The sequence below is a fragment of the Lissotriton vulgaris genome, chromosome 5 (genome assembly GCF_964263255.1).
Source record: "Lissotriton vulgaris chromosome 5, aLisVul1.2, whole genome shotgun sequence".
Taxonomy (NCBI): domain Eukaryota; kingdom Metazoa; phylum Chordata; class Amphibia; order Caudata; family Salamandridae; genus Lissotriton; species Lissotriton vulgaris.
In genome coordinates, this window is record NC_141693.1 from 196,172,367 (window position 1) to 196,185,300 (window position 12,934).

At 43.8% G+C, this 12,934-nt stretch overlaps 2 protein-coding genes across 2 annotated transcripts in view; one reads left to right on the forward strand and one right to left on the reverse strand.

Moving 5' to 3' along the window:
* Positions 1–12,934, forward strand: part of DPP7 (dipeptidyl peptidase 7) — a 1,540,287-nt gene that overhangs the window by 944,732 nt on the left and 582,621 nt on the right. The window lies entirely within an intron of this gene.
* LOC147710463 (kelch-like protein 9) overlaps positions 1–12,934 on the reverse strand; it is a 256,008-nt gene that overhangs the window by 195,517 nt on the left and 47,557 nt on the right. The window contains exon 2 of the mRNA XM_086921149.1: positions 7,944–8,196. Coding sequence (XP_086777275.1) covers positions 7,944–8,196 — 253 coding nt within the window. The remainder of the gene's footprint in view (positions 1–7,943; positions 8,197–12,934) is intronic.

Consider the following 12,934-nt stretch of genomic DNA (forward strand, 5'->3'; position numbering starts at 1 on the left):
AATATGGGGGAGGTTATCAACATCGCTACTCCTCCTATTCACAATCCTCTAAATCATTCAAGCCTCAGTACTCTCAAAGGCAAAATCAATCGACGTCTTTCGTAGACAAGGACGTCAAGGGAGAGATACTTCTAAACGCCGATAGCGGCTTCCTGGCCCTTTACCCCTTGTAACATCGATGGGGGGCAGGTTTACACATTTTCTCGATTGCTGGAAGATCATAACAACAGATCGGTGGGTTCTGAATATCGTTCAGTTTGGCCATACACTACAACCCCAAAACCTTCCACCTCCCAGAGCTCCTTGAGCCACAGAATCAAAACACCTGCATCTTCTCCGTCTCGAGGTTTGTCAACTGCTCACCAGGGGAGCGATAGAACCAGTGCCATTTTCTCAAAAAAGAAGAGGGTTCTATTCCAGGTTTTTTCCTCATCCACAAGACGGAAGAAAAGTGGCACCCAATCTTTGATCCGAGGGAGCTCGACACCTATCTCATAAAACTCTCTTTTTGAATGGTCTCGCTTCAAGACGTCTTACGTCTTCTAAACCCAGGGGATTATATGGCGGCTCTGGATTGGATCTCCAGGACGCATATTTCCACGTTCCAATCCTCCCAGCTCACAGCAAAAATTTTCGCCTTAAAGTAGCCAAGAGCCACTTTCAGTTCAAAGTACTGCCGTTCGATCTGCTCCGCGGATATTCACAAGGGTGTTGGGCCCCGGTAGCAACATTCCTAAGGAAACAATCACTGGAAGTTTTCCCTTACCTAGACTATTGGTTGATAAAAGCTCCGTCTTCTCAAGCATCGACAAGGGCAGTCGAAAGTTACATTCAACTTTTCAATCACCTGGGTCTGCATCTCAACAAGGAAAAAACAGTCTTTATTCCATCCAGGAGGGTCACGTTCCTGGGCTCCATTCGGGATACAAGAAGCTGCAAGGTTTTTCTTTCGGAAGAAGGACCGAAAATGCTAATCTTCTCTGCCAACCATTTACAAAAGAGACGATCCCTGTCAATTTGTCTATACAAGTCTTTCCTAGGATTGATCTCATCTGGCATACCATTAGTTCCGCATTGCAGACTGCGAATGCGCCCCTTGCAAGAACAACTGAAGATGCGAGGGCGCCAAGTGGAAGGTTCTTTCGAGGACAAGATAAAGGTCACTCCTCTCATGAGAAAAGCAGCAGGCTGGTGGGCTATTAAGGACAACATCTCGAGTGGTCTCTCTTTCAGAATGGCTCCATCCCCTCTGATTTTACCACAGACGCCTCTATGGAAGGGAGGGGCGATGTCTTACAGGACCTCCAAGTGAGCAGTAACTGGTACGCAGAACAGCGTTTTCTTCATATCAATCTCTTAGATCTCATAGCGATTCGCCTAGCCTTGCAGGCTTTCAGGCCGAAAGTTAAAGACGCAACCGTGCTGGTCAGGACGGACAACACAACAGTCATGCATTACATAACCAAGCAGGGAGGTACGAGGTCTCATCTGCTCTTGAAAGAAGCCCAGGGAATATGGGAATGGGCAATTCTCCAAATTGTCGTTCTTTCAGCAGAACACCTACCAGGCACTCTCAACACAACAGCAGACTCCTTGAGTCGTCTGAAATCGGCCTGTCACGAGTGGGAATTGGATCAAGACACTCTGGAGGAAGTGTTAGGCACACTTGTTTACGCCTTTCCTCCAAATCACCTAATCCCACGGCTTCTCAGGAGAATAAAGATGGAACCTTGCAGGATGATCTTAATAGCACCAGAGTGGCCACGCCAATTCTGGTTCACACAACTCCTCCTGCTTTATCAGGTCCAACCATTTCACTTATGTCCCATTCCATCTCTATTAACAATGTCCCAGGGACAGGTGATACATCCAGATCCGAGATCTCGCCATTTGAAGGCCTGGCTCCTGAGCACAGAGAGTTCCACAGCTTAAATATCCCTCAGGAATGTAGGGAGATATTAACTCTAGCTCGTGCTCCAAGTACAAACAAAACCTATTGTGCTAAATGGAAGTGCTTCTGCCTGTGGTGTCATCGTGAACACATCCATCTATTCTCCTCAGCTCCTCATCAAATACTGCCTTACATTCTATTGCTGGCTAAATCAGGCCTTTTCTCATTCTTCCATCAAAGTACATCTGGCAGCTGTTTCAAGATTCAGAAGAACAGCTTCTGGTTCATCTCTCTGGTCTGCTAGAATTATCAAACAGTTCCTGAAAGGTCTTTTTAGGGCTTTTCCTCCAGTGCGACCACCACCTCCGGTTTGGAATCTCAATCTAGTTCTGGCTCATCTCATGAAACCTCAGTTCGAGCCTATCCACAGGGTGGATTTAAAAATGTTGTCTTGGAAATTAGCTCTCCTTTTAGCCCTCACTTCAGCTAGGAGAGTAGGAGAGTTGCAAACTCTATCCATTTTAGAACCTTTTCTACAGTTAAAAAAGGACAGGGTGTTTTTAAGGACCAATCCAAAATTTTGTCCAAAGGTCCCTTCGGATTTCCATTTGAACGAACCAGTGGTTCTAAAGTCATTCTTCCCTCGACCAACATCCCCTGCAGGAAGGTCTCTACATTCTTTAGATGTCCAGAGATGTCTCAAATTTTATCTTGCAGGCGCAAACGATTTGAAGAAATGATCTCAACTTTTTGTGGCTTTCAGTGCACCTCGAAAAGGACTTCCTCTCTCAAAACAAGGAATCACACGCTGGATTTAAAGTACAATTCATTATTGCCACCAAGCGGCAGGAAAGCCACTGGAGAGACATGTATGAGCTCACTCCACAAGATCAGTTTCATCTTCGGCAGCTCTCTTCGCTGGAATCCCTATAAAAGACATTTGTAGGGCTGCTGCATGGAGCAGTGCCCATACATTCACAAAGCATTACTGCCTGGACTCTTTCATAAGGAGCGAAGCGGCAGCAGGACAAGCAGTCCTGAGAAATCTTTTCCAATGCGAGGTGAGTTTTCCCTTCTATCCCTCCTTCCTGTGATTGCACATTTTGTAGCAAATAATGTTTCAGATGTATTGTTATGAGGTATATGGTTGTCATATGATGCCGGTTATGCAGATATATTGTAATACTCATGTAGCAAAATGTGCACTGGTGACTTACTGCTAGCTACTCTGATACAAAGCATGGGAATCTATGAAAGTTCCAATACTGGGGCAAGAAAACAAGTTACTTACCTGTAACTTTGGTTCCCCATTATTGGTAACTTTCATAGATTCCCATGCACCCACTCTCCTCCCTTGGGAAAGCTCAGCCTTCAGCAAAAGTGGTTACTGATACACAACTGCTGCGAAAATCTGAGGCTCTCTCATGGGGGTTCTATGGGGTGAGGCTAATCTGATTGGTTGTTGCTAAATTTTGGTCTCTTTTACAAAAAGAGGTAGATATGCTACAAAATGAGATGAGGCCTCGGCCTTTCTTTCTCGTTTGTACTTACTGCTATGGTATTTTCTATTTACTGAGGCTCCCAGGCTGACGACGGGGAATGATACAAAGCATGGGAATCTATGAAAGTTACCAATACTGGGAAACCAAAGTTACAGGTAATTAACTTGTTTTCCTCATGAAAGAGTCATGTCACACTTTTGGACAGGGCCTGCTGTTGTCAACAGACCTGTTGCGGAGAATACCAAAACTTACAGTAGGCCCACTGCTGATCATTGCTTAGCTTTCTTATCAATCTAATATATTTGCTTCTTATGCAATAGTTTTCTTTCCTCCTCTTGTGATTCTCCCTCCCGTGAGCCATTGCTTCTTAACATTCTATTCTATTTAGAGCATTTGTATCCTTCCACAGCTTGACATCAAGGAACTACTTTTTTCCTCTGAGCACCCCATGGAAGTGCATGTGTGTTCATGCTCTATCCCACACATCTCTCGCAACCACGCTCTCAGTGTTACTCCACCTCTCCTTTCCCATTTGCTCTGTAAAAGCACAGCAACAGCTACTCCTCAGTGTTTGACTAAAAGCTTTATGAAGCTGGTTTAGGTGTATCCCCTGTATTCTCAACAAGTTTCATTTATTATACTTGGGAGGTGCAGGATGCTGCACTCCATCTCTGATAGAGAGGTTGCTTCTTCCATAGCTCCATAAATCACCTCACTGGACTGCTGCATAGCACCAATTGGCCTGAGAATTTGTTCCAGTTCAGAGCCATGTGGAAACTAAATTAGGCTTTGGAAACTTTTTTTCCTTAAATATGTACATTTTCTGAACCACAGGCTCATACAGCTGTTATGTTCTTTTAATTACCTGCAACTAGTCCTCAGTGTTCTTTTTTAAGGTATATCAAGTGCAGAAGACCATATTAATATGTTCTGAATTTCCAGGGCGAATAGTATTTGAAAAAGAAACCACATTGTTTAAAAAGATTGAAAATATTGAATTAAGTGCTAAGTTTGGACATAGATAAAGGTATGAGTTTGTTTTTCCTCTGGTATTTGAAAATGTTGTTTTTTGTTTAACTATTTTATTTAAACAGAGCTTTATAAAAAAGAATTGGCAAAGCCAATAGTTTGTCTCTGTCATTCTAAATGAGATCTATTGGCTTTGACAGTACGTTTTTTAGTGTACATGATGATGGCCGTGGGAAGTTTAGATACTCTTTGTAGCTATGCTGTGTGTTTGGAGGAAAGTCATTCACATTTGTTCTTCTATCACTATGACAATATGATAGCTTGTATGGCAATGTGAGCTGTCTCAAACGCAAACAAAATCCCCTCTCAGTACTATTAATACTAGGTGTAGTACTAGGTGTAATGCTGCCCAGTGTGATGAATGGGGAAGCTGGGAGGTCTCCTGGGCCCTGCAGCTACTAGGCAACCCGACATTTATAGAACAGTAGTCCTTTACCAGTGGCACATAAGGTACACTACACCATGTGGACTTTTGTTCTGGGAAAAAGTATTATGCAGAACTGCAACTAAAAAAAAAGAAAGTAGGTATTTTTAATCATGGGGTGATGGTACTGAGGTGACACTTTAGGCATCATTAATTGTTTAATGGACTTCACTAAACAGGCCGACCTCAGAGATTCTGCCTTGGCCTGGCTGCATTCTTTTATATCGGAACGCACTCAGTCTGTTCGGCTAGGGTCATTCACAGCTTCTAAAATCAATTCCTTCTGCGGGGTCCCCCAGGGCTCCTCTTTGTCTCCTTTATTATTTAATTTGTACATGAGGCCTTTTTTGTTTTCACTGAGAAATCACAAAGTAACTACATACAACTATGCAGATGACTTACAGTTAGTCTTTACATTAAACTCGCCCGATGCTGTTGAGGATTTTCAGGCAACTATGACCCACATTCAGAGGTGGATGTCCTCAAACCATCTTAAACTGAACCCAGGAAAGACCGAGCTAATCTTGCCTGGGAAAAGCGAGATTAGTTGGGGCCCTCATTTCTGGCCTTTAGACATGGGCCTCCCTCCCAAAAAGTCGCACTCGGTAAAGAGTCTGGGAGTGACCATCAATGAGGATCTTTCCCTAAAATCACAGATCGGAACAGTGGTCTCCTCAGGTTTTTTCCAATTAAGAAAAATAAAAAAAATTGCACACCTCCTTACTCATTCAGCTTTGATCCAAGTAGTCACTGCCCTAGTCCTCTCCCATATTGACTTTTCTAACAGCCTATATCTGGGCTTGCCTGCAGGTCAACTCAGAAGATTGCAATATCTTCAGAATCAAGCTGCCAGGCTGATCTGTAAGGTACCCAAATGGAAATCTATCAAAACAGGACTTGAGAAACTACACTGGCTACCTGTGGCCCAGAGAGCGGCTTTTAAAGCAGGGTGCATTATTTTCAAGGCCTTACAAGGCAAGGGCCCACTGTTTATAAGGCAGCTGATAGGGAGATACACCCCCTCGCGTAGTTTGCGATCAGCCCACAAAGATTTACTGGAGGTACCCCGGTTTAGGAGAAAGCGACAGGGAGGCAGTTGTTTCCACTTCTTGGCAGCCTCCTTGTGGAATTCTTTGCCTCTGACTCTTAGACAGAGTAGGGACCTCCTTACTTTCCGACGGACCTACAAAACCCTGCTTTTCACACAGGCATACCTTGAGTAGTGATTGTTATTGGTATTTTCCTTGTTGTGTTATTAATCTCTTTCCCAGCGCCAAGAAGCCCATGGGCGTATGTGCGCTTTATAAATTTTAATTAACATAACATAACTAATATCTGCATATCCTTCACAAAATTATTAATTGAAGACCCTTTTCTAAATAGCTGCATTGTGCACTAAAATGATGGGCAAAATGCTTTAATTAATCTCACCCACTATAAATTACTCCGGTCGCATCCCAGTTCATCATTATTGTGCACACCAGGCCACCTCAGTTTGGGCCCAGCTGTATGCAAATCAGTCTTGACCCTGCTCCAGTGGGAACCATCCAACCAGAACTGCCAGACCAGGTCCTCTCTGAACCAGAGCACAAGCACCTAGTTAGGGCTCATCTGCCAGGTATAGCTTGGTCACCTTAGGAATGTGCACTAACACTCCTGCTGATATATCTGGTACGGGTTACAGGTTTTGAGGAACTCGAACATAATAGCTGGCAGGTTGATTGTATGGGGGGCCCCTTCTGTGTGCCTTGCAGGGGGGGCCCCCTATGTTTTTGTTACGCCACTGTATGAACCTCCTTTTCACATGTGCTTTACTCTGGGGCAAGACTCAGTTATAGTTAGAAAAGTAAAAACCTGATCATTTCTTTTCATATAGAGATTGCATTCTGGTTTCTGTCAAAAGAACAAACTACCAACTTTATTTGCCTCTTGTTTGAAGTTAAGAATACAGTACATTGGATGCGCCTGAATCTGACAAAGCATGAAAGTATCAGTCTGCTGGCTGAAAGGATTCAGTTCAATGACCTGTGCTTCGTGTTAGGTTGTTACCATTGTTATAGGACGACAACGCATTTTCAAATTGGATGCACTTTCATTTGAATCACAGAAAACCACCAATGGATTTTGTCTGTTTGCTGGTGCTTGGTAGAGTGAGTGCCCAGCAGGAGTAAAGAGCTTTTCAAATCGCATAACAAATCTGGTTAGGTATTTAGTGTGCATTACTGTACACATTAGTGTCTGACATATGTATGGCGGTTTTATTTGAGTGATTGTATGGTATCTGTTGGCGTGGTGAATGGCAGTGCTTTGCCTGCTAGCTTTGATGGTGCCAAATTGGATGCATGATGGTGGTGTAAGGCTTCTAGCATGTGCTGTTGTAAGGTTGAAATGCACAGGGACTTCTTTCAGCGTCTGAGAGTTCCTCTACCTTTATCTGGTTTATTGTTTTGTGTCCCTAAGAAACCTGAGAGCCAAACTGGTAGCACAGATGTCCGTTTGAAAGTTAATATGAAAGAGGTTTTAAGGAAGAACTTTCAAGTTCCAATGATTCTGCTTATCCAAATTAGCTTTCCGGTAAGACCTAAAAACTACTCTATTCAGAGACGTTTTCATTGTGTACAAGCCAGAAGACCCTTCTGCTGCTCCTCCTCTTATCGTAATGTGAGACCCAAGATCACAGCATGTAATACATCAAGCATCGCTGCTTTTAGGACATTCTTCCAATGAGAAGAGCGGGTCCCACCGGGCAGCAGAAAACCCTCCTATGTATCAGGCCAGGAACAAGGAGGAGAAACATTAAAAAAGACCAAGCAAAGAGGAGGAAGCGCGTGAAACTTATCTATTGGCATCAGCAGCTGTAATTGTTCTGATCCATTCTGCTATCGGAAGTGGATGTGTGCTTGCGTGTTACTATGCAAAACTTCCTCATAATTTAAAACCTAAATTATGGTTGCTAAAGACCTGTCTTCACTGCCAACTAATATAACGGATATGGAAGGCATTCAAGAAATGAGAAATTTTTCTGAAGTATCTCCTGTTTTCTCCTGAGGGAACTATTTTAGTTCACTCTTAACCAAAATTCAAATAGATTATTTACCTGAGATATAGAGAATTCCTTTGTGCGTTGTTCCTGCATGATCAGCAACAGCCATTGGAAAAGGTGCAGTGAACTCCCATTTATTCTCTTTAGGCTGGTATTCCTCTACTGTTTGTGTGAGGTTTCCAAGTAGCGATCCTCCTCCCACCACAACTATTCGATCAGAGATGACTTCGGTGTGAAAACGTGTTCGTCTTTCCAGCATTCCAGCAACTTTTAGCCACATGCCACTCCTAGCATCAAATCGAAATACCTGAAAAGATTAAAAGAAAAATTATGCTTTTAACAGAGCTCACAGGTTCATGTCTGGATATCCTTCAGACTTGCGGTCAGGAGTGGGGGTGGGAAGCACGGAGAGAGGCACAGGTACCTTGCTATCCTTAGTCTAGCAAGTGTAAAAAACCCGGAGGCCCAGGGAGAGGAACCCACAGCTTCACAATTATGGCTGTCTTTTAGTACCCAATTGTTTGGAGGTTCTCACCACTGGTAAGGCAGTTGGAGAATTAGGGTCTGATTATGATCTTGGCGGATGGGATACAAAAGTGACGGATATCCTGTCCGTCAATTAACAAATTTCATCGGATATAATGAAATGTAATATGGTGGACAGGATATCTCTCATGTTTGTGACAGATCCCATCCGCGAAGATCCTAATCAGGCCCTTAGACATAAGACTTGTGAATGTGCACAATTTGCAACATGTTTTGGTGAGCTTTCAAACTTGTTGGCAAAAAGATCGACCTTTCATAACATCTATCAGGAGACTGAAGAAAGACCAACCCTCACAGAAGAAGTTGACCTGGTGATATCGCCAATAATTTTTTGAAAGAGACTGGGTTTGAGTTGAGAGAACAGGAAGAAGTGGCACTCTAAGCGGTGTGATCTCTTGATGGTGCTCTTCGTGCGGTAGGCACATTGTGCAATGCAGGACAGGGGAACACAAACCCAGGGGGAGAAAACACCCCTGCAACGGTACAGGAAGGCCTAAACCGAAATAGAAGAAGAACCGATCCTGTGCACACGCTGATGAAATCGATGGTCCTGCAGTCAGGACACAAAATGGTGAGATAATGGAAAATACGTCAAGGGTTCAAAAGATTAGACACAAAGGTTCATGTGAGCGAAGATGTCTTTTATAAGTCAATTGTTGGTCAGTACAGAAAATAATAGCCAGCCGACACGTGTTTCGTCCCACCGTGAAGGAGATGTGACTCATCAGGGCTTTAAGGCTAATTGGGTAAGCATGGTCGTGGTGGCGACTGCCAAATCAGTAGACAGCCACGTAGTAAAGAGCGAGGGATGAGACCTAGGCACCCCGTGCCTCAGAAAGGGAGCGAAAGTGGTGGGTGGGTACGTCCACAGACTTTCCGATGGAGCTCCATTACCTGTATCTTGTCAACTGGACATACGGACTCGTTGCGTTCTCAATCATTTACTGCCCTAGGTTACCTCGGAAAGTCTGTGGACGTACCCACCCACCACTTTCGCTCCCCTTCTGAGGCACCGGGTGCCTTGGTTTCATCCCTCGCTCTTTACTACGTGGCTGACTACTGATTTGGCAGTCGCCACCACGACCCTGCTTACCCAATTAGCCTTACAGCCCTGATGAGTCACATCTCCTTCACGGTGTGACGAAACACGTGTCGCTGGCTATTGTTTTCTGTACTGACCAACAATTGACTTATAAAAGATACAAATGGGGGTGGGGTCGCACACTACTCCCACACCGGCGGTTTCGCCCCTAAGGACTCTGGTCAATGTAGTAACGTGTTCGCGATGCATCATCTTTCGATCTTCTGCTATCCTCGCTGTCTTCGCCATCCCTGGACACGTGTTTCGGGGTATCACCCCTCGTCAGCAGGGATAGGCCGTGTTCTTGCGTTGCCGAAGGCTGCCAATATCTGCCAGGTATAGTACCACTCCGGCGCGTAGGTGCGGGATCTCAGGCTCGTCAGCCAACTGCTCATGGGAGCTTTATTGTTACAAATGGGGGTGGGGTCGCACACTACTCACACACCGGCGGTGTCGCCCCTAAGGACTCTGGTCAATGTAGTAACGTGTTCGCGATGCATCATCTTTCGTTCTTCTGCTATCCTTGCTGTCTTTGCCATCCCTGGACACGTGTTTCGGGGTATCACCCCTCGTCAGCAGTTGAGCAGTTGGCTGACGAGCCTGGGATCCCGCACCTACGCGCTTGAGTGGTACCAAACCTGGCAGATATTTGGCAGCCATCGGCAACCCCAGAACACGGCCTTTCCCTGCTGACGAGGGGTGATACCCCGAAACACGTGTCCAGGGATGGCGAAGACAATGAAGATAGCAGAAGATCAAAAGATGATGCATCGCGAACACGTTACTACATTAACCAGAGTCCTTAGGGGCGACACCGCCGGTGTGTGAGTAGTGTGCGACCCCACCCCCATTTGACTTATAAAAGGCATCTTCACGCACATGAACCTTTGTGTCTAATCTTTTGAACCCTTGACGTATTTTCTATTATCTTGCCATTTTGCGTCCTGACTGCAGGTCCAACGATTTCATCAGCGTGTGCACAGGATCTGTTCTTCTGATATCACCAAGAAAACTTCAAATAATTAGGTAGCACTTTAGAGCAAAATGTCCATATTAATTTGCTAAAACGTTTCGGTTAATAGGTAGTCATGAACAGTCATGACATTGCTCCATTTCATTAATGAAGTAATCACTGTAACAGAATTTCACCATTATACCGAAGGAAATTATGCCATCACACTAGTGGAATGGATATTTGGAGTCATAATGAACACCAATAATATTTGGTAACGCCCTCGAGACTTGGATGGCACCAAGCTGCAGCTTCAGCATTGCTCATTTGCCTCATATATTTGGCAGTGTTTATGAGACACAAGCAAATCTGTGTACAGTAAAGCACAACTGACATTGTGCCAGGTTATTCAGGTAATATATACAACTCATACATACTCGGGCACTGTGGTCTCAACAACCTCCTTGACATAGTAGAATTTAGTGATGGTTGCCTTTTCAGTAAGTGACATATTCTAAATTGATAGTAGACACCTGGCATGAGCATTTGTACAAGCATTGCATAATATGTTATTCGTGCAATGATTGTTGCTGTTATTGTTATAAGTACAGTGAATATGCCATCCATCATTGGGTCCTCATCTCGTAACTTGTTGCCCATAGTCCGGCTTAAAAGAGATAGAACAGTGCACACATAGTCCGTCTGAAAGGGGATAGAACAGTGCACACATACAAATGTGCTCACTTGTGGAGCGAACATTTGGCCTTCTCAATCAAATGGAAGATTCAGATATCTCCACTAGTATGGTTGGTGGTGCACAACACTGTACTCCAGATACTTAATGTAAAAGCATAACCTGCAGTACAGTGTTGTAGCATTGCAGCAAAAAATCAATAAAAAAAGAGTTCCCTCAGTATCTGTTTATGATAATTTGGATAATGATTTGCAGATCGCACTCCATCTTCAACCAGGTCTGGATGCTGTAAGGGCTGCACATGAAAGGGCACTCCGTACAGACACCACAAACAACTAGATCTAAGGTAAGACCCGTGTATTTTAGGTACACTTAGGAGTAGGTGTGACAGTTTTTCCTGTTTACTTACAGGTGTATATTTGTGAAAAACCAATTGCAACAGCCAGTTCTGTCATGTACTAAATGCTGTAAGCAACTCACAGTACAGAAAAGTAAGAAATGTACAAACTATAACATAAAATACATAGGAAAAGTATGTAAAGTAATGCCTAATCTTGCCTCTGCCCACATTGGCACTCTTAGCTGAGGCTGTTGTCCTAACCTCTGTAACTGTTTTGTTGATTTGCATATGACACTTGTACATCCCTGATCCTCTGTAATTGTGAAGCACTCTGATATCCCTTGCAATCATGTTTGTGCTATATAAAACTTTATAAATAAATAAAATAAAATCCTCTGCACTCATTTCCCTTCCTTACCCCTTGCACAGAGGATCTACTGAGACCAGAAGCCTCTAAGCTTTCTTCAACAGCAACTTGGCTCCTATTGAAAAATGGGATGTCTGCTGCTTTCCCAATTCAGTAATCACCTGTACTAACGCCTTGGCTACATCACAACTGAACAGAATCTCTACCTTGAAGTTCACTGTACACCTTAGCACCAAATTAGTTGAACTGGTTACCGACCTGCCAGACACATCCATCCTACTTAGAAGGTAGCATCAACACTATTGGGCACTGAACTCATGCTTCAATGCAAAACACATTTCTGCCAAGACTGGTATGATATTGGAGTTCATTAAAGACCGTACATACCACCTGGAACCTGCCTTCTTTTGCTAATCTCAATGAAGAACTTTGAGTATTGGCATTGGCACCTAGCACGGATCTTTCAGTAGCCTAGAATTGGGATGCTGTTGCAACACATCATCTCCTTCCTGGCCGGTAGATCCTCATTACCTCAATGCCACACTGTGTTAAGTCTGGCTCTGAATTGCATAGCCCTCGGTATTGCACGTGGCTGGTGTCGTCTTGGTGACTGCAGCAGGTTGCATGAGTAATTGGGCATGTCAGACATGTCTTAACCCATTGATGTGTATGCTGTTGTTCTTGGATGTTTCTTGGGGAAATTTACAAGGCTCTCCAATTTCCAGTTCCTGCTCTGCTTCATTGCGGTCTGTTACTGCATCCTGGACTGTTGGAATGTTTTGTAGGAAAAGCCATGGCTTTTAGTCACTCTACAAGCTCAACTCTACCTGTTAATATACATGTTTACTAGTAAATGGGATGAACTTCTGACAAGATTGGTCAAGAGTTGACTTAATGACTAATTTTTATTTTGCATGACATTGATGTGACTAAGGGTCCCACAAAGCTTTTCTTCTTTCGTAATATAGGCTTTATAGGATGTAATGGGACATTTGCTTGTGCTGAAAGGATACTCATCCCCACTTGATTTATATTTTTTTAACCTTTTGCTCTACAGTGCATTTG